Source organism: Oncorhynchus keta, chromosome 20, assembly GCF_023373465.1.
Source record: "Oncorhynchus keta strain PuntledgeMale-10-30-2019 chromosome 20, Oket_V2, whole genome shotgun sequence".
Lineage (NCBI taxonomy): Eukaryota > Metazoa > Chordata > Actinopteri > Salmoniformes > Salmonidae > Oncorhynchus > Oncorhynchus keta.
Window position 1 is genome coordinate 15,439,412 of NC_068440.1, and position 20,312 is coordinate 15,459,723.

The window sequence follows — 20,312 nt, forward strand, 5'->3', positions numbered from 1 at the left end:
TCCTTGGTAGACTGTTAGTGTGTCACGGTCTTCATGTCTAGTAATAAGTTGTTTACTGGGGCAGAAAAAGAAGTAAGCAAGCGATGATTTCTACACGTGATGTGGTCTCTCTCTCTGAGCTGTGCTTCATGTTGTGTGATTGTTTGTGTCCTTGCTTGTTCAGTTTGCGTTAACTTGTTAGACTACGTCTTCTAACTTTTATTTGTGTTTTTACATATCATATGATGTAAAAAAAAGTATATATCTTAATCTTGATTTCTGACACGCAAAACAGTTTGGGACTATGTTAACAATGGACTAATGACACAACAAACACCAAAAGATAGTTTTTTCGTGTAGTTTTCCTCTATTTAAGCATTTCCAAACGTATAACGGGAAAGGATTTTCTGGTGGTTATAGGAGGTTGTTTAAATCAGTTTTTAGTAATACTACATACCTATTGTGGCCAACAATTACAATGCTAGCTTAGAAAAGATAGTTATGCAGTAGGTAGCCTAGTGGTCAGAGCGTTGGGCCAGTAACTGAAAGGTTGCTAGATTGAGTCCCCGAGCTGACAAGGTCAAATCTATCGTTCTGCCCCTGTACAAGGCAGTTAGCCCACTTTTCCTAGGCCGTCATTGTAAATAAGAATTTGCTCTTAACTGGCTTGCCTAGTTAAATAAAGGTTAAAAAAAAACATTTTTAAATGATGCGTCAATGTGTTTTAAGATGCAGCCATAACTGAAGGTCTGAGACTGATTTCACTGCAGAGCTAGCTGCTCCCTCTCCTTGTGGCCCAACATCTATAATTTAGAGATCCACCTCAGAGGTATTAAAATGGAAGCAATGCAGGGCAGAGCTCTTTGCTTCTGGGGCCCAGTGGTATATCATAGGTCTAATACACCAGCAGTAACATACAATGCAACAGCAACTTGAGCTGAATCTGCATTTTGAGGCTCATTAACTACTGGGTTATTTTCCGAATGCATCTCTCTCTGAATTCAGCCACGCTGCTCTTTTGTATCACCTCTGGAAAAGAGATATCTGCTGAGAGTGGAAATGCCATGTCATGGGTGGAATGGGAGGTCATGCAAGGTCAAGTGTGTCCATGCTCTTGTATCTTGTAGTGGAGCAGGATGTGTGTGTGTGTGTGTGTGTGTGTGTGTGTGTGTGTGTGTGTGTGTGTGTGTGTGTGTGTGTGTGTGTGTGTGTGTGTGTGTGTGTGTGTGTGTGTGTGTGTGTGTGTGTGTGTGTGTGTGTGTGTGTGTGTGTGTGTGTGTGTGTGTGTGTGTGTGTATACACTGACTATACAAATAATTAAGAACACCTGCTCTTTCCATGACAGACTGACCAGGTGAATCTAGTTGGAAGTTATGATCCGTTATTGATGTAATTTGTGAAATCCACTTCAATCAGTGTAGATGAAGGGGAGGAGACAGGTTAAAGAAGGATGTTTAAGCCTTGAGACAATTGAGACATGGATTATGTGTGTCATTTCAGAGGTTGAATGGGCAAGACAAAATACTAAATTGCCTTTGAACAGGGTATGGTAGTACAGTAGGTGCCAGGCTAGGAAGCCATTCATCAACTGCATCCTCTGAAGCCAAAGCACTGGAATAGCCAAACCTACAGTGGTGTTACACTTTGATCAAATCGTGTGTACTGTATTTTTTATTTTTTTATTTAACAAGGCAAGTCAGTTAATAACAAATTCTTAATTACAATGCCGGCCTACCCCGGCCAAACCCGGAAGATGCTGGGCCAATTGAGTACCTCCCTATGCGACTCCCAATCACGGCCGGATGTGATACAGCCTGGATTCGAACCAGGGACTGTAGTGATGCCTCAAACCGGCTCATCAGTAGAAAGATCATGGCAGTTAAATAGTCTTTGATTTAGCTAACACGCCTTTCACGTTTAGTTGAGTTCAAATGTTTCTGTGTTTATACTGTATATATACAGTATATTCTCCCAGCACTTTGTTTAACAGTGGTGGGCTGGTAACATTTGATGAAAAGGTGAAAACATACAATGTAGAAGTCCTAAAATGCTCTGTAGGACCTACTTGAAACATTAGAACTGTAATTTTCAGAGCAAAAATAACTTGGGCCGCTCTGTGTGGTGCCGACCGATATTCTTAGATACACTAGCAGCATGGTGATCATAGAGATTACAGAAAGAAACATGTTGGATGGCCATGAACCTGTGGCCTGGGCAAAATCAGTTCTGTGTAGTGACCCCTGGGTGCACTTATCCTCATATCATAATAGATTGCATATCTGGAAGCATTATGACTAGTGAGGAATTTATAGATGGAGTCCAAGGTGGGTATATGAACATTGGAATCTGTGGTCTCAAAGGGAAGGCTCAGGGTTAAGAGCTTCCAAATGAATCTCCTTGCGCCTTGCCAAACTCAAGTGGGTAAAGTATCACTAACTACACAAGGGTGCCTGTTTGACTTAAGTATAGAATAGAGGCTCTGCTTACAGTATGATTCTGAGTTAACACTGAACACAGCTCTGAATACCGTAGTGTTGCTGTCCTGTTGTGCTCGAACAGCAGTGAGTGAATCAATGAGTGCATCTATAATGGCACCCTATTCCCTTCGTAGTGCACGACATTTGACCAGTTCCCAATGGAGTGGCATTTCAGAGACAGCCGATGTTCAAATGATGGTCCAACACTTATCTCGTGACGAGGCCCTGATCGTCAGGTACAGCCGTGTGACCGCGGAATCCTTGGGACGTCCCTACCCTAAACCCTAACCACAAAGTTTCTAAAACACGCTGTGCTGTCTTTGCCCTAGCCCTAACCTTTTTAACCGCTACACTTACCATAACTCCTGCCCTTACATTAGCCATTTTAAATGTAAACTTTGACGTCAGAGCATGGAGGTCGCAAGGATCCCGTTTAGATTTTTCCGTTTCAGGCATACACTCCTTTCCCGTCCAGCTAGATTTAGTGGGGAATGCAAACTGTGGAGTGTGAAGTGTGAAGCATCCAACCAACCATCTTCTGTCCTGTCCTGTACGTACAGTACATACTCACTCCTCCACTTTCCTCACCTGCCCAGAGCCACCCCAGGCCACATACCTCACTGTTTTAGCACTTATAAATGTTTCTTGCCAAGGCATTTTAAATATATATTTGTTGTTATTTATAATGAGTAACAAAAATATTGCAACATATTTGTACTGAAAGTGTCCCTGTCAGAGGATGTGTAGTACTGTAGCTGGGTCCTGGAAAAGACATTGAGGTTAGAGTAATTCAGGCTATCCAGCGTTCCGCACATCTTAACCAAACGTTTACCCAGTAGTCACTGGGGCAAGCGGCCACAAAAAATGTATCTGTTGCAAAAACTATAATTCACTAGTCGATCTCTGCTTAACGCCCACACCTCACACATATCATGTCACATCCAGTCAGGGAAGAGGAAGCACAGGAAGGAGCGGGCTTAGTCGAGGGGAACGGCCTATTCAAGAGGAAAGACGTTTGTTTTGGAGTGTATAGTGAAGGGGATAATTGCAGTGTGTTTTAAGGGTACATACGTTCAGAGTGATATGGATTTAGCTATCTTTAAAGTGCATTTTAAAGGCACATGTTATATATTAAGAAGGTTTAGGCTTTTGATTAATAGAAGTAGCTGCCTTTCCAATGGAATTTGAAACCCAATTCTGTCATCCTGATTGTGTATGTAATGTAGACATCTTGCTGGAATTCGTTTCCTGACAAACTAAAGAGCAAGGGCAGTCACAGAAAAATCATACACCTGATAACCTACTCTCACAGAGCCTCCTTCTCAACAGTCTCCTTCTTACTCTCACAGAGCCTGTGTGATTGGTTACTTACTTTCACAGAGCCGTCTCCTCAGCCGCCCTCTGATCTTGTCGATGGCATTGAAGTCTGTCACATGGAACACGTGAGCGTTCTTAGGTTCTGCAACGATCTCCTCCAGCTCCACCTTCAGAGCCTCCCCGATGCCCACAGCGAACATCCTCACCCCAGCCTTCGCCGCCGCCTTTGACGGTTCCAACACGTAATCCTGACTCCTCCCGTCTGTCAGGAGGATAGCCACCTTCTGGATGCCCTTGGCTGCAGGCCTGGCACCGGCCCGCTCTGTGAAGATGTTGGTGGTGGTGTAGCTGATGGCGTCCCCGGTCATGGTATTCCCTCCCAGGTAGCGGATGTTCCTGGCGGCCCTCTTCACCTCGTCCATGGTGCGGTAGAGTCCCAGGTTGAACTCGGTGGTGGGCCGGTCGCTGTAGCGTACCACGGCCACACGCGTCTTGTCCGGGCCCACGTCGAACGACTCCACCAGGTTGGAGACCCACTGGCGGATCTTCTCAAAGTTCTCCTTCCCCACACTGGACGACGTGTCCAGGATGAACACCAGGTCATAGTGCACGTTCTTACAGCCTGAAAGGAAGTGAAAAGTAGTATGTTAAAATTCAGACCTGAGGAATTCCCAGTACTGTACATAAAGATAGTAAGAACCAATATACCAGTACCAGCATATATATTATTATTATATTATTATTATATTAGAACCAGGCTTGGGTTCAAATAGTATTTATTTTATGTCTAACTCTTGAGGATTGAGCTACTGTGGAGTGCCAGGTGGGCAGGGTTTCTTCTTTTAGGACTACTCCATTGGTTCCTTTGAGCCAGACAAGCTCAGTGTTGCTCAAAGTATATGAAAGAAAACAAATACTATTTGAACCAGCTAGTTACAGCTGATGCCCTTACCTGCCCTGCTTTGAGCATCAACCCTCTGTCCTGAGAGAGCCAGTGCCAGTACGACCAGGACTAGGGAAGCCCTGCATGCCAGTCGCAGCTCCATATCGGCCTCTCGTCTGGTTATGTTTTGATCTTAGGTTTCCAACCTGGAGACAGGAAATTCCACAGTAACGGAAGTACGCTTTGACTTAGAGTTTTCACTTTGGAATGTATGCCAAACAAAAACTGTTGATTTCAAAGTTTCACATGAACACATTTACCAGAAGAACTGTGCAGATGCAAAGTTTGGTAACAAAATGATGGTAAAATCTTACTCCGGTTTTTATACGGCCACATTTTCCAAAGAACTCTGCTGAATACCTGCTCCCAATTAATATTCAAATATGTCTGTAGAAACAATGGGGTGTCAGTTTTGAAAAATGTATTTTGGTTATTGAACTACAGCAGGTGAACATAATTATGGTAAGGGAGTTAAATTATGGGTCCTAAACCACAATACTGGAATGCAATATGATGTTAAATGTCTTGTGATTCAGATAAGCAGCTGTTATTTTGGAAATATTGATTTTACAAACAGCTAAAATTCTATACTCAAGCTCTCATTTAATCGTTGAGGATTCTTCTAAAAGTATTGCATCTCTTCGGGAAGTAGATTCATTGAGAAATGTGCCAGTTGAGCAGGCCAATTGAAACTAACCCAGTGACTGGACTGATTGGGAGTAAAACCCACTGAGTGGTTTGTCATTGGAAAGAAATCAGTGACAGTGCTCCTGGAGTTACATAGTGTAACATAGAAGTGGGTCACACACACACACACACACACACACACACACACACACACACACACACACACACACACACACACACACACACACACACACACACACACACACACACACACACACACACACACACACACACACACACACACACACACACACACACACACACACAAACACATCAACTCTGCTAGAGTCACAATGCCTGTGTCAACAAACGTATCTATATCTTTAAGTCATCCTTACGGGAAGTGTCTCTGTGTGATTTAACAGCAGTGAACTAGGCCCAAGGACCAGAGACAAATATAAGGCTGTGGGCCCAATGCTACTCTGTCATCAGATTGCTAGACTAGTGTTGTGTGGGGAAAGCTCTGTGTGGCTTTGGTGTATGGAAGCCTGATGATGTGGCAATGTCTTACCATTCTCCTTGAGCTGTCATAATGCTTCGACTTTGTTTTATACTTTTTTTTTACAGCGAGTCTTGTACATACAGTGCATTGCCAAGTTTAAATTCTGTTGATATGATTCCTCTTCTCCTCTCTTGCGTTCTACAGTTACAGTACATCATAGGGGAGCGCCCACAGCCACGTAACAATTGTGTGATGTCCTACACTTTGCTTATTGTCCATTATCCTCCAGGACCATGGTCATCATGCCGTTAGGTTTAACCTCTAGTCTGGTTAGTTTGGCAATTAGCTTACTTTATCTGATTTACCACAGAGCTATTTATGCCCTGAAGCTTTCTTAGGTTTTACTGCCATTATTAAGAAGCTCAATGCCTTTTAGGGAAATGGCTGCAATTGCTGTAATTAGTGTGTATTTAAAGCTGACGAAAATGAAAGTATAGTCTATCTCAAACGCCCGCTCAAAGCATATTGCCTACTGGGAAAATGTTTCAGTCTTTTAAAAACGATCTACTCATCCACCCGCAAGACACATGATAGGCCTACATCTTGAATAACTAACTATTCAACAGATTGCTCATCTGAGAGATCAAATTGTGAAACTTAACACTAATTTAGTGCTACTTTGCATTCCGCATAACTTTGTCCGATCAGATAAAGCATTTTACACCACAGCCACCAGTTGTCACCACATGTGTTCCCTATATCACGCTTTCAACTCTGTTTCAAAATGTTGACTTTGAAATAATTGTCTAAAAAGATAAAAACATGGTGATTTTACTTAGTCCGCTCAGCAGCCCAATCCTGAGCCCAGATCTCCCTCGTACAAAGTGTGGTCTGTATCCTGCATGGGGCCTGTGTGTTTCCACCTCCTTTCTCAATTGCAGACCAGGGACTACAATGCAGATGTCTATTCCAGAAACCCGACTTCCATCATCCAGCAATGATGTAAAAAACAGCACCAGTTTTCCAGTCCAAAAGGAAAAGATAGCTACTCCTGATGGAGAATCTCCTCTGAGCAATTCATTGCAAACACAAAAATCCAAATGCAAAAAAACATAAATCTACCCTCCAAATAAATGATCAATTGCCAGAAATAAAACAATTTATATGAGACAGATTGATTTAATCCTACCTGGATTTCTGACCACTCAGTTTCACTGGAGGTCTCTCTGTGTGGTCCCTATCCTCCAAGTCTCGCATGTGCACTTGTCCCTTAGCTCAGCATAAAGGACACGCCCCCCATCCAATGATAAACCCCCCCAAGGATCCTCCTTTACAGGTGTGAAGAAATTAGGATCAAGTCAAATCCACAACGATGTCAATCCAGTGTAGTGTTGATAAAAAGTCAGTGAGATTCTGCTACAACCTCTTGGATAGGTGGATAGAGTGGCAGGGAGGAACTGACTGAAGGGGAAAGTGTAGGGTTTCACTAGGGGACGAGCTTGTACTGCTCTAGCTGCTCAGCTCACGGACATAAAGAACCACGACAGGCCTGGCCAATTATAGACCAACTTTTTGGTTATATTTTTGTCTGTTTTTTTTTACGGTTCCTGGGGCTGTGACCATCTGAAGTGTTGCTGCCCTCAGGGACAGGAGGCACACAGCTTCTCTTTCAGCCACTGCCTCCTCTTTCCAACCCCTCCAACCCTCCAGCCATAGTCCTGCCTCAGAGATAGCCACAGCAGAGCTGCCCTAGCCGCCTGCGGAGGACCGTGGTGGGCTGGGTCTACTGTATCAGGGGACTTGCTGTATGATGGGGAAGGGTGTATTTGAGTCGGGGAAATGATTACCAAGGAACACGTGTGCTTGACGCTTTATATTGTCTTGTGCTCCTCATCTCAGCTGACTCTTGTGTAGTAGAACACCAGTTGTACATTCAGAAAAGGCTAATTTATTTTAAACAATTTCAGAACATCTCTGTTAACCACATTGAGAAGTAATGTTACCTAGATTCCGAGTTGTCAGCCATGTACCCTGCAGGAGGGGGAAAGAAAGGGGAAACAGTGGTCTTGTTCTCCAATGGTTTGGTTTTCTCTGTCCATAACATTCCCTCTCTCTCTCTCACTGAAGTTGCCACCTATCTCCTGTCAGAATGGAACGTGTCCCTTTCCCCAATAGCTGTCTCAGAACCCCTCTCTCTCGCCTATCTCAGGTTGAGGTGCCTTGCTGATTTCACATGCTTCACATGCCCCCCCCCTGTATAATACGCACTTGTACGGTGCCTTCAGAAAGTATTCATCCCTTTTGAATTTTTCAACATTTTATTGTGTGATTTTTGGTCACTGGCCTACACCCAATTCCAAATAATGTCAAAGTGTAATTATATGTTCATACACATTTTTACAAATGTATTAAAAATTGAAAGCTGAAATGTCTGGAGTCTGAAATTTACATACACCTAAGCTAAATATATTTAAACTTTGGCTAATTTCTTCTAATTTCCCCATGATGTCAAGCAAAGAGCCACTGAGTTTGAAGGTAGGCCCTGAAATGTATCCACAGATACACCTCCAATTGACTCAAATTATGTCAATTAGCCTATCAGAAGTTTCTAAAGCAATGACATCATTTTCTGGAATTTTCCAAGCTGTTTAAGGCACAGTCAACTTAATGTATGTAAACTTCTGACCCACTGGAATTGTGATACAGTGAATTATAAGTTAAATCATTTGTCTGTAAACAATTGTTGGAAAAAATTACTTGTGTCATGCACAAAGTAGATGTCCTAACCGACTTGCCAAAACTATAGTTGTTAACAAGAAATTTGTGAATTGGTTGAAAAGAAAGTTTTAATGACTCCAACCTAAGTGTATGTAAAATTCCGACTTCAACTGTAGGTATTCAACCCCTTTGGTTTGGCTGTAATAGCAGAACACTGAGGATAGATCAACAACATTGTAGTTACTCCACAATAATAATCCAATTGACATAGTTAAAAGAAGGAAGCCTGTGCAGAATAAACATATTCCAAAACATGCATCCTGTTTGCAAAAACACACATCTTCTTGGCAAAGCAATTCACTTTTTGTCCTGAATACAAAGTGTTATGTTCGGGACAAATACAATACAACACATTTTCAAGCATAGTGGTGGCGGCATCATGTTATGGGTATGCTTGTAATCGTTCAGAAATGGGGAGTTTGTCAGGATTAAAAAGAAACTAAGCCAAGGCTAAATCCAAGAGGAAAACCTGGTTAAGTCTCCTTTCCACCAGACACTGGGAGATTCATTCACCTTTCAGCAGAACAAAGACCTAAAACACAAGGCCAAATTACACTAGAGTTGCGTACAAGGTGGCTGTGTAACAGTTTTGACTTAAATCTGCTTGAAAATATATGGCAAGAACTGAAAATGGTTAACAAGTAATGGTCAACATCCAATTTGACAGAGCTTGAAGTATTTTTAAAAGAATAATGGGCAAATGTTGCACAATCCAGGTGTGGAAAGCTCTTACAGACTTACCCAGAAAGACTCACAGCTGAAATCACTGCAAAAGGTGCTTCTACAAAGTATTGACTCAGAGGTGTGAATACTTAGTTGAAGTCAGGAGTTTACGTACACCTTAGCCAAATACATTTAAACTCAGTTTTTGCTGACATATAATCCTCGTTACAATTCACTGTTTTAGGTCAGTTAGGATCACCACTTTATTTTAAGAATGTGAAATGTCAGAATAATAGTAGAGAGTGATTTATTTCAGCTTTTATTAATTTCATCACGTTCCCAGTGGGTCAGAAGTTTACATACACTCACTTAGTATTTGGTAGCACTGCCTTTAAATTGTTTAACTTGGGTCAAACATTTCAGGTAGCCTTCCACAAGCTTCCCACAACAAATTTTGACACATTCCTCCTGACAGAGCTGGTGTAACTGAATCAGGTTTGTAGGCCTCCTTACTTGCACACGCTTTTTCAGTTCTGCCCACACATTTTCTATAGGATTGAGGTCGGGGATTTGTGATTGCCACTCTAATACCTTGACTTTGTTGTCCTTTTTTGCCACAACTTTGGAAGTATGCTTGGTGTCATTGTCCATTTGGAAGACCCATTTGGGACCAAGCTTTAACTTCCTGACTGATGTCTTGAGATGTTCCTTCAATATTTCCACATACATGTCCATCCTCATGATGCCATCTATTTTGTGAAGTGCACCAGTACCTCCTGCAGCAAAGCACCCCGACAACATGATGCTGCCACCCCCGTGACTGCAACCTAAGTGCATGGAAACTTCCGACTTCAACTGTATGTAAATGTGATATTTCTGTATTTCATTTCATTTTCAATAATTCAGGCTGTATCACAACAAAATGTGGAATCAGTCAAGATTTATGAATACTTTCTGATGTGTGAAGTAGGACAAATATAAGCACCCACCAAAATGATTATTATTAACTATTAATTAGAATTGTACTTTATTGACAAATACATACACTAGACATAACAGCTATACATTCTGAGATCCTATTTGTGGTTTCCTTTGTACTCAGTTAGCCAGGGCAAGTGAGCACAGGCCAGTCTAACTATAGCCCTGGTGTGGTGTGAGGGTAATGAAGTCTGGTGGTCGGATGATGGTCTGGAGCAGATGGGTGTTAATGTACTACTGGTGTCAGTGACTCGTTGAGGGTTGAGAAGCCATCTGACTCCTTATAGTTGTAGGTTCAATTCCCGAAGGGTTGACATATACATAAAAACAAATTATATCTATTCACTGTCAGAATGCAGCATGACTCAAAGCAGGACGTAGTGTGTTAGAAGGCTCTTGTTGTCTTCTGTACCCTGATTTGGGGTTCATGGGGCAAGTCTGTAAATTAAACTTGCCTACTACAACTTCACTTGATAAGATTTTTTTTTTTAATGTTGAATGACTGTGATGTGGTTTTGCATGTGTTTTCTCACTGTCAGTTCACTTTGACATACCTGCAAAAACAATTGACCTTTAAAACTCAAATAAGTTTTGGGAGACTTTTCTTTTCTCTATGATAAACTACCTGATTCAGTCACGGGTCAGCATACATTACCTAAATGAAATCCATAACTACAGTCTGGAATGTCTAAATCTAGAATCAGGGAATAACTTGAAAAGAAATGGATCATCTCAAGGCTTTGATATCTAGAGTGGCATCCTCTGTTCCGATTGGTAGAACGTAGTAGACCTTTTCATGTGAGTGTTCTTCAGTCATTCTTTCAGAGTGGAAGGAACCTGGAGATTCACTTGTTGCAGTGAGGGATAGGGTTTGTTCTGTTGCCCAACCCACACAGAGCTGTAATGCATTTTGATAGGAGGAAAAACACTGCCTAAAGCAACTAGCTCTCACAGTCTCATGTCAGAATTAGACATTCATCCATGTTTCTCAAAACTCTGAATTTGTAAGGTTCGCGTTAAATTTAGGGGTTAACTCAGAAATCTTAAAGTTAGGCATTAACTCTGAACGCAAGGGTTAAAGTTTGAGATAGAATGTATTTTTTTGTTGCCTATCGCTGGATTGGAACTTGCTAACTTTGGAATCAGAGGCCGATGCTTAAGCCCATCCACCAGCCCCGTCTAAAATGCCTGAAACTGGGCCTGCAGGGTAGCCTAGTGGTTAGAGCGTTGAACTAGTAACCGGAAGGTTGCAAGTTCAAACCCCCGAGCTGACAAGGTACAATTCTGTCGTTCTGCCCCTGAACAGGTAGTTAACCCACTGTTCCTAGGCTGTCATTGAAAATAAGAATTTGTTCTTCACTGACTTGCCTAGTTAAACAAAGGTAAAAAATAATAATGATAATTTAAAACCTACTTGAAGGTAACAGTGCTTGCTGTCCTCAGATGTGGATGGATGTTGAATACTGACTTGTATCATGGTTGACCTAAAAAGACTCTGAAAAGAATTCACTTTTGCATTCTCCCAGTGGTGTGTATTCATGGAAGACAAAGAAAGCCAGACTTCCCCAAAGAATTTGACCAAGAAAAAAAGAAAAACAGTTATAAAGAAAATGCATCTTTCGTCTCTGTGTTGCATCATTTTCCTTCAATTCGCAAGAATTCACTGAATGTGTCTCACTGGAGGAAGCATCTGAGCGAGCGATGCAGCACACCTCTGCCTGTGTGTGTGTAGGACATCTGTTTGATGCTGTCTGGTCCTAAAGAGTATGGCATTGTTTCCGCCCCATAGCATTGAACGCAAGGGAAGCCAGCGAGCATTTGGCCTCCCTTGATAAAGAAAAAATGATAAAATAATAGCCAATCAGTGTGGAGATAAACTGAGTGAGCTCAGCTGTGAATGGTCCTGGCGCACTGAAAAAAGTGTCAAGGGAAGCCAGTTTGGATTTGACATCACTCCTATGAAATCACATTGAGCTCATACTTCATTCACAGAAACAACTTGAATTGTTGCATCTCGTTGTGTTGTTGTGCACCGGTGGCTAGCGAGCTTAAATTGGCAATTTCCCCTAATTAGCGATGGGTCGAGATACGGATTTGGTCTTGTAGTTTTACTTAATCCTCCTTACTGGCCTGTGATTATAATGGCCATTCATTCATTGTTGTGCCTCTGGCCTGAGAGGATGGCAGTTCAATATGCAGCTAGATGTAGAAGGCTAATGTAACTAACGTAACTAGTTAACGTTGCCCATGAATGGAAGTTAGGCTCGCGAGCAAGCATTTTTGCCAGGTACAGTACCCTAGGACAACAAAAACTAAAAGTGTGTAACTGAGTGATAGTAACAGAGTGATAGACCGTTTAGTCAACATGAAAGAGAGGAGGATGGCATTGGCATTCCTCTACAAATAGGGTGAGTCAACATGGTTTTGTACACACACAACACAACACACACACACACACAAATCTGTTTCATCGACAGCCACATCATATTTAGCTTACGTTGATTGGACTAAATTGTTTTATTTTAATTGTCACAGTACTAGACTAAGCATAGTTGATTTGATGATGTTGAAATGTTGAAGTTGAAATGGTGCTGGAACAGCTCCTGTTTTCTTTGCGACTTGTGGTAACTCTCCGTGGTTCTAAATCAATCGTTTTTTATGTCGGAAACATGAACTCCCTTGACAGGTCATGTAACTGGTTGCTACATGCAATATGATTTGTAGATTTCCCCGGACAGAGGTTGCTCTCCGGTTTTGTGATGAAATAAGGGTTTGGTTGAATTTATTCTTCCATTGTGTCTTCTTATTGCCTCATCCTGAGGACTATGTATAACGGTGTCAAGGCATATGAACTAACAGGTTATAGAGCAAACAACACAATGATCACAACACATAGGCTTCCCCTGTGTGTTTACCCACGCACCACTCCTGCATTCTTCTGAGATTACATGAACTACGGGAAGTAGCTAAGGTGCAGAAAGATGAGAGAATGAACTGAAGGACTAAACACACCGTTCCAGAAACTATGGGGTGGCTGATTCAGGAAAGACATGAAAATGGCATATTTCAAATCTCATGAACTTTATTTGCTGTTGTCAATGTAAACATCCTATTGCTGTTGCGGCTCTGTTTTGTGAGTTCTGATATGTTACTACTCAATGCCATTGTTTGGTGTAAATGAAGCTGCTTCCGTGGTCATAGATGAGGCCAATGTATCGGTCTGATGAGCCCGTGATGATATTCCCTGAATGCATGTCAGTTTCGTAGACATACCTCATCCAAAATATGAGATTGAATAGCCAATGTCAGAATATCTACGATGGTTAAATGTCACTATTTTTTAAAACATATTCTAATGGTACCGTGTTGGCATGCAAACATTTTTATTACAGTCATCTTTCTACAAAATAATAAATCAATATTGTTCATAATATACTTCTATATTTATCCTGTTTTATATACTATACATACTGCCTGCTAGGGTACTTGACAATTGTAACTGGCTTGTTGCTATGAATACCAGATGCTGTGTGAAGTAAGATGCAGGGGTTTTTCTATAGTAATTTCCAGGTGATAAGCACAAATAAACACACGGTTTAACACTGTCAAGTCTGTTTTCACGACTTCCTGGGCTGGTCAAAAGGAGTCAGGGGTTAAGAGGTCAAAGATCCTGGGTCAGCTGTCAAAGGACAGCGTCCTGGAGGTTGCTCACTGCCATCCTCCTGAGGGCCTTTCCGGACACTTCCAGCGGGTTCTCCAGTGATTCTGGCCTGACGTTCTTCTTGGAAGCCTTCTCCAGCATACGACTGGCTTCCTTCAGGGCTTTCTCTGTCCTCCGAGCATTTTCTGTCTTCTCTACCCTCAGGGCTTTTCCCTGCTGGGACCCTTGGGCCAGCTTGGCCTCTTCCCCAGGTAATCCTCCTGTTGACATGTTAGATTTGCTCTGATCCTCCTCGAGGCGCTCTGCCCTCCTCAGACGCCTCTTTTTGACGGTCTCCTGCTGGAGCGGGCCGGCCGCATGGCATACGCTCTCCTCGCCACGTGGCGCCTGCTGGGCCTGAGCTTTGGCACTGACGGGGAAAGAGGCAGAGGGCGAGACTGGTTTGCTTCTAGGAGGAGGATGGAGGTCTTTAATGGTAGAGCCAAAATCTTCTGAGAGCCTGCCTCCTGTGTGTCTCTGGATTGGGTTGGCATGAGCAAGCTCCGCTCTCAGAACCTTCTGCTGTCGCTGGACTCTGGGTGCTGTTTCAGTCAGGGGCAGGGGATGTGGGGATGGGGTGGAGACACACTCTGCCGCACCCTTAACCAGTTCTGGTCTCTCTCCTCTCACCCCACAGGCCTTCACCTTCCTGGGGCAGGGTTGGTCCCCCACCGTAGTGTCCAGTTTGCGGGAAGCACCCTTGGCCTCCAGACCAAGCCCCTTCATCTTCTGTCTCTGGGCCTTCTGTACCTCCCTGGGCAGCTCCAGAGGGGCCAGCTTCAGAGGCCGCCGCAGGGGCAGGTTCTCCCCCTCCCTCGCTCGGGATGAGCCAGGCAGGAAAGACCTGGACAGGAAGGAAGGAAGGATTGTGTATTTTTTTTTACAAATGTAAGATACATGTATATTGCCTTAGCCAAGTGAGCCAACAGTACATAACACATACCTGACTAGGAGCGAGGAGTCTCTCTGGGTGGCAGGGCCCTCTTGGCCGAGCGTTGGCAGCATGGTAGAGCCAGTCTTAAGCGGACCCACCATCACCACCTCCTCTTCCCCTCCCTGTGTGGCTGACAGATGGAGTTTAGGTATTTTGGATTGACATACACTTTTAGAAGCTAGCCGGTGGTTCTGGGCGGTGAGATGCATCATGGTATTTTTAGCCTGAGAGGTCAGCAGGTCTTCTGGTCGGGGCAAGATCTGTGACAAAATACACACTCACAAATTAATATCACTCACTCGCTTACATTACATGAATATCTAACATTGCCAGTCAACACTGAAAATCCATCAGATGAAATTATAGCATAGTATTGAATACTTATAAAGTAGACCCATCAATGATAAATACGGTATAATCTAGAGCAGTGGTTCCCAAATGTTTTATAGTCCCGTACCCCTACAAACATTCAACCTCCAGAGGGTACCCCCTCTAGCACCAGGGTCAGCGCACTCTCAAATGTTGTTTTTTGCCATCATTGTAAGCCTGCCACACACACATACTATACAACACATAAGAATGAGTGTGTGTTTTTGTCACAACCCGGCTCGTGGGAAGTGACAAAGATTTCTTATAGGACCATGTCACGATCGTCATAAGGAGTGGACCAAAATGCAATGTAGTATGTTTCCATCCTTTTATTTAGGAAGAGAGAACTCAAAGCACAAAAACAATAAAGCGAATAAACGAACTGTGAAGCTACATGCAGTGCAGAAAGCAACTACACACAAACATAATCAAGATCCCACAAATACAACGGGGAAAATGGCTACCTGTCATTTCGCTGAACACTAAATAGTTTAATTTTATTTTGGGCTGTGAAACAAGGCTACTCAGGCAAGAAAAAAACATCACCCAAACGTATAGCCCCGTTGGAAAATATAAATATAAAAATATATTCTGAAATATTCAGAAAGAGGAAAAATATATATATATTCATAATAATTATGTTTGTTTTTTTAAATGAATGAGTGAATCAGATTTATATTTGGCGAACCCCGACCGACGGCACTGTGAGTACCCCTTCCCAAACTGGGAATACCTGCCTTAGAGGTATTGTCATACTGTCTGCTTTGTATACTCATTGTAAATGTCTTGAGTCCAACATTCCACTGCAGATTTCCACAAAGATAACCAATTTAACACTTCAACTCATTCAAAACCATTCTCATAGGAACGGAACATTCTAAATTGATTGATTGTTCAATAAAAAAAAACTTGATATCAATAATGAGACCTCAATATTCGCATTAGTTTTATGTAGAAAATGTGATATTCTTAGTTGATTTCTCATAAAGACTGTTAAAGTATAGCTCATAAATAATTTGTATGACATTAAACAAATTCATCAGCAAATTCATCAAAATAGCAATCTCCTGAAGATAGTAGCTAATCTAAACCTAGAATATAACTGTATATCACAAGAACTGATGCAAACATTGTACACATTTAACCAAACATTTCTGCCTCTTCAACATAGTGTCTTTCACTCCTGAGAAGGTTATAGACCGCATATAACAAGCAATGCCTGATCATTTCACTGCATGTGTACACTAATAAGCATCATACAATGCGTCATACATACTGCCAATAAACACTGAGTGTACAAAACATTATATACACGGAGCTCTTGCCGTGACATGGCTGACCAGGTGGATCCAGGTGGAAGCTATGACCCCTTATTGATGTCGCTTGTTAAATCCACTTCAGTCGGTGTAGATGAATGGGAGGAGACAGGTTAAAGAAGGATTTTCAAGCCTTGAGACAATTGAAACATGGATTGTGTATGTGTGCCATTCAGAGGGTGAATGGGCAACACAAAAGATTGAATTGCCTTTGAAATGGGTATGGTAATAAGTGCCAGGCGCAACGGTTGTGTCAATAACTGCAACGCTGATGGGTTTTTCAAGCTCAACAGTTTCCCGTGTGTATCAAGAATGGTCCCCCACCCAAAGGTCAACCAGCCAACTTGATACAACTGTGGGAAGCATTTGAATCAACATGGGCCAGCATCCCTGTGGAACACTTTCAACACCTTGTAGAGTCCATGCCCGATGAACTGAGGCTGTTCTGGGGAGAAAATGGGGGGGTGCAACTCAATATAAGGAAGTTGTTCCTAATGTTTGGTATACTCAGTCTATATGTATAATCCCAATAAGACACAACTAGGAAGGAGGTCCTAATGTTTGGTATACTCAGTCTATATGTATAATCCCAATAAGACACAACTAGGAAGGAGGTCCTAATGTTTGGTATACTCAGTCTATATGTATAATCCCAATAAGACACAACTAGGAAGGAGGTCCTAATGTTTGGTATACTCAGTCTATATGTATAATCCCAATAAAACACAACTAGGAAGGAGGTCCTAATGTTTGGTATACTCAGTCTATATGTATAATCCCAATAAGACACAACTAGGAAGGAGGTCCTAATGTTTGGTATACTCAGTCTATATGTATAATCCCAATAAAACACAACTAGGAAGGAGTTCCTAATGTTTGGTATACTCAGTCTATATGTATAATCCCAATAAGACACAACTAGGAAGGAGGTCCTAATGTTTGGTATACTCAGTCTATATGTATAATCCCAATAAAACACAACTAGGAAGGAGTTCCTATTGTTTGGTATACTCAGTCTATATGTATAATCCCAATAAAACACAACTAGGAAGGAGTTCCTAATGTTTGGTATACTCAGTCTATATGTATAATCCCAATAAGACACAACTAGGAAGGAGGTCCTAATGTTTGGTATACTCAGTCTATATGTATAATCCCAATAAAACACAACTAGGAAGGAGTTCCTATTGTTTGGTATACTCAGTCTATATGTATAATCCCAATAAGACACAACTAGGAAGGAGGTCCTATTGTTTGGTATACTCAGTCTATATGTATAATCCCAATAAGACACAACTAGGAAGGAGGTCCTAATGTTTGGTATACTCAGTCTATATGTATAATCCCAATAAGACACAACTAGGAAGGAGGTCCTAATGTTTGGTATACTCAGTCTATATGTATAATCCCAATAAGACACAACTAGGAAGGAGGTCCTAATGTTTGGTATACTCAGTCTATATGTATAATCCCAATAAGACACAACTAGGAAGGAGGTCCTAATGTTTGGTATACTCAGTCTATATGTATAATCCCAATAAAACACAACTAGGAAGGAGGTCCTAATGTTTGGTATACTCAGTCTATATGTATAATCCCAATAAGACACAACTAGGAAGGAGGTCCTAATGTTTGGTATACTCAGTCTATATGTATAATCCCAATAAGACACAACTAGGAAGGAGGTCCTAATGTTTGGTATACTCAGTCTATATGTATAATCCCAATAAAACACAACTAGGAAGGAGGTCCTAATGTTTGGAATACTCAGTCTATATGTATAATCCCAATAAAACACAACTAGGAAGGAGGTCCTAATGTTTGGTATACTCAGTCTATATGTATAATCCCAATAAGACACAACTAGGAAGGAGGTCCTAATGTTTGGTATACTCAGTCTATATGTATAATCCCAATAAAACACAACTAGGAAGGAGGTCCTAATGTTTGGTATACTCAGTCTATATGTATAATCCCAATAAGACACAACTAGGAAGGAGGTCCTAATGTTTGGTATACTCAGTCTTTATGTATAATCCCAATAAGACACAACTAGGAAGGAGGTCCTAATGTTTGGTATACTCAGTCTATATGTATAATCCCAATAAGACACAACTAGGAAGGAGGTACTAATGTTTGGTATACTCAGTCTATATGTATAATCCCAATAAGACACAACTAGGAAGGAGGTCCTAATGTTTGGTATACTCAGTCTATATGTATAATCCCAATAAGACACAACTAGGAAGGAAGTCCTAATGTTTGGTATACTCAGTCTATATGTATAATCCCAATAAGACACAACTAGGAAGGAGGTCCTAATGTTTGGTATACTCAGTCTATATGTATAATCCCAATAAAACACAACTAGGAAGGAGGAAGTGATGATGATGATATACTATACTATCTACAATACTCACAGGTTTGACAAATTCCTCTAGCTTGAATTTTTGCCCAAATAATTTCTTCCCTGAGAGAGCCCAGGAGGAAAGGCTGTTGTTGTTGTTGTTGTTTTCACTTTCCGTGCTATGTCCAGCACTGGGCTGAAAGCAGGGGTTGGGATAACACTAGAGTAAAAGGCAGGGCAGGTAGGTAGGTTTTAGTTGCTTGCTGACTGGCTATAAGAACATTAGGAGGATTAGGGTCAGCGGGCAACAGGGTCATCTGTAATGATCCCAAATCCGGCTCAGGGACACCTGGAGAGAACCATGAAGGTAGTGGTTTAATACAGAGTCAGGGTGATGGTACTAGACAGCAGCTTGCAATCCAGCCTGGGGACTGGTACTGGTTTGATCGTTGATAACAGTTAACAGTCAACATGTAGCAGATCAGGGTAGTGTGACAATGGCTCCTCATATGCAGGGTAGTTTATCAAGTACAGTTTTCACTCTTTAATGATCTATTGATTAAAGCCTATTGATTAGAACAAGACATGAGATCTTATGGCATTTTGTTCAAATCAAATGAATTTAGGAGTGAATCATAATGAATGGGGGATGTTAGTGTGGTGTTATCACCACTAGATGTTGCCAGAGGCTACTGAAGTCGATCTGAATTGTGGATCTCTCTGTGGATTCATCTCACTGTTCCACTGGATAGAGGTGTAGTAGTGATTCTAGAGTTATGGGTTTGGAGAACTTCAGAGGAAGCTCGGGACGTGTACCTGATGTAGTCTGTCAATATATAAAATATGCTAGCTCTTGATTCAATCTGTATCGATATAGTGCACTAAAAATGTGTCATTTCCCATTAAGCCGACATATGCAGAGCGTCTCTGCTAACACGGGAACATTGCCTTTACGTATCAATCACGCTGTAACGCAGAACTTCAGTGCAACGGATTGAATGGAGAATGAATTTCTATATAAACTGATAGAGGAAGATGAGTTTTCTCTCTGACAGCAGGCTACCGTGTATTGTATGTGTGCCACTATGCATGGGAGTTTGGGAGTAATATAGGTGAGAATAGTGAAAGTGTCTGTGATCCTGTTGTAATCGGTAGCCTTTTTCGGTAGCCAGTTACCTACATACTAACACTCCTGTGTAAATCTATTTGGACAAGTTAGATTAGACGTGAGACTCTAGTGTGCTGCCTGCAGGAGTTCCTGTATCTCTACATCAGTCTCAAACAGCAGCAAGTTTGTACATTATTTACCTGCAGTTCACCTAAATGTCACATTTATTCATTGTCAACAAGGGGGTGGAGATCTTTGTAGGGGCGTGGTCATG

The 20,312-nt window shown here is 41.8% G+C and overlaps 2 protein-coding genes across 5 annotated transcripts in view; both read right to left on the reverse strand.

The window, feature by feature from the left end:
* LOC118399463 (collagen alpha-1(XXII) chain-like) overlaps positions 1–7,280 on the reverse strand; it is a 74,210-nt gene extending 66,930 nt beyond the window's left edge. For 2 of the 4 annotated variants that reach the window (XM_052472163.1, XM_052472161.1), the window contains exons 1-3: positions 7,035–7,280; positions 4,726–4,862; positions 3,829–4,395 (exon numbers count right to left, since the gene is read on the reverse strand). In XM_052472163.1, coding sequence (XP_052328123.1) covers positions 3,829–4,395; positions 4,726–4,819 — 661 coding nt within the window. In that variant the 5' untranslated portion in view covers positions 4,820–4,862; positions 7,035–7,280. Of the gene's footprint in view, positions 1–3,828; positions 4,396–4,725; positions 4,863–6,680; positions 7,007–7,034 lie in introns of those variants that run through there. The other 2 variants (XM_052472164.1, XM_052472162.1) reach the window with 2 other exon arrangements.
* A 6,069-nt stretch (positions 7,281–13,349) lies between these two features.
* On the reverse strand, positions 13,350–19,136 carry LOC118399064 (uncharacterized). The gene is made up of 3 exons (XM_035794819.2): positions 19,004–19,136; positions 14,908–15,158; positions 13,350–14,808 (listed from the first exon to the last, which is right to left on the reverse strand). The coding sequence occupies exons 2-3, from the start codon at positions 15,108–15,110 to the stop codon at positions 13,947–13,949; spliced, it is 1,065 nt and encodes a 354-aa protein (XP_035650712.1). The 5' UTR covers positions 15,111–15,158; positions 19,004–19,136; the 3' UTR covers positions 13,350–13,946.
* Positions 19,137–20,312: the final 1,176 nt, after the last annotated feature.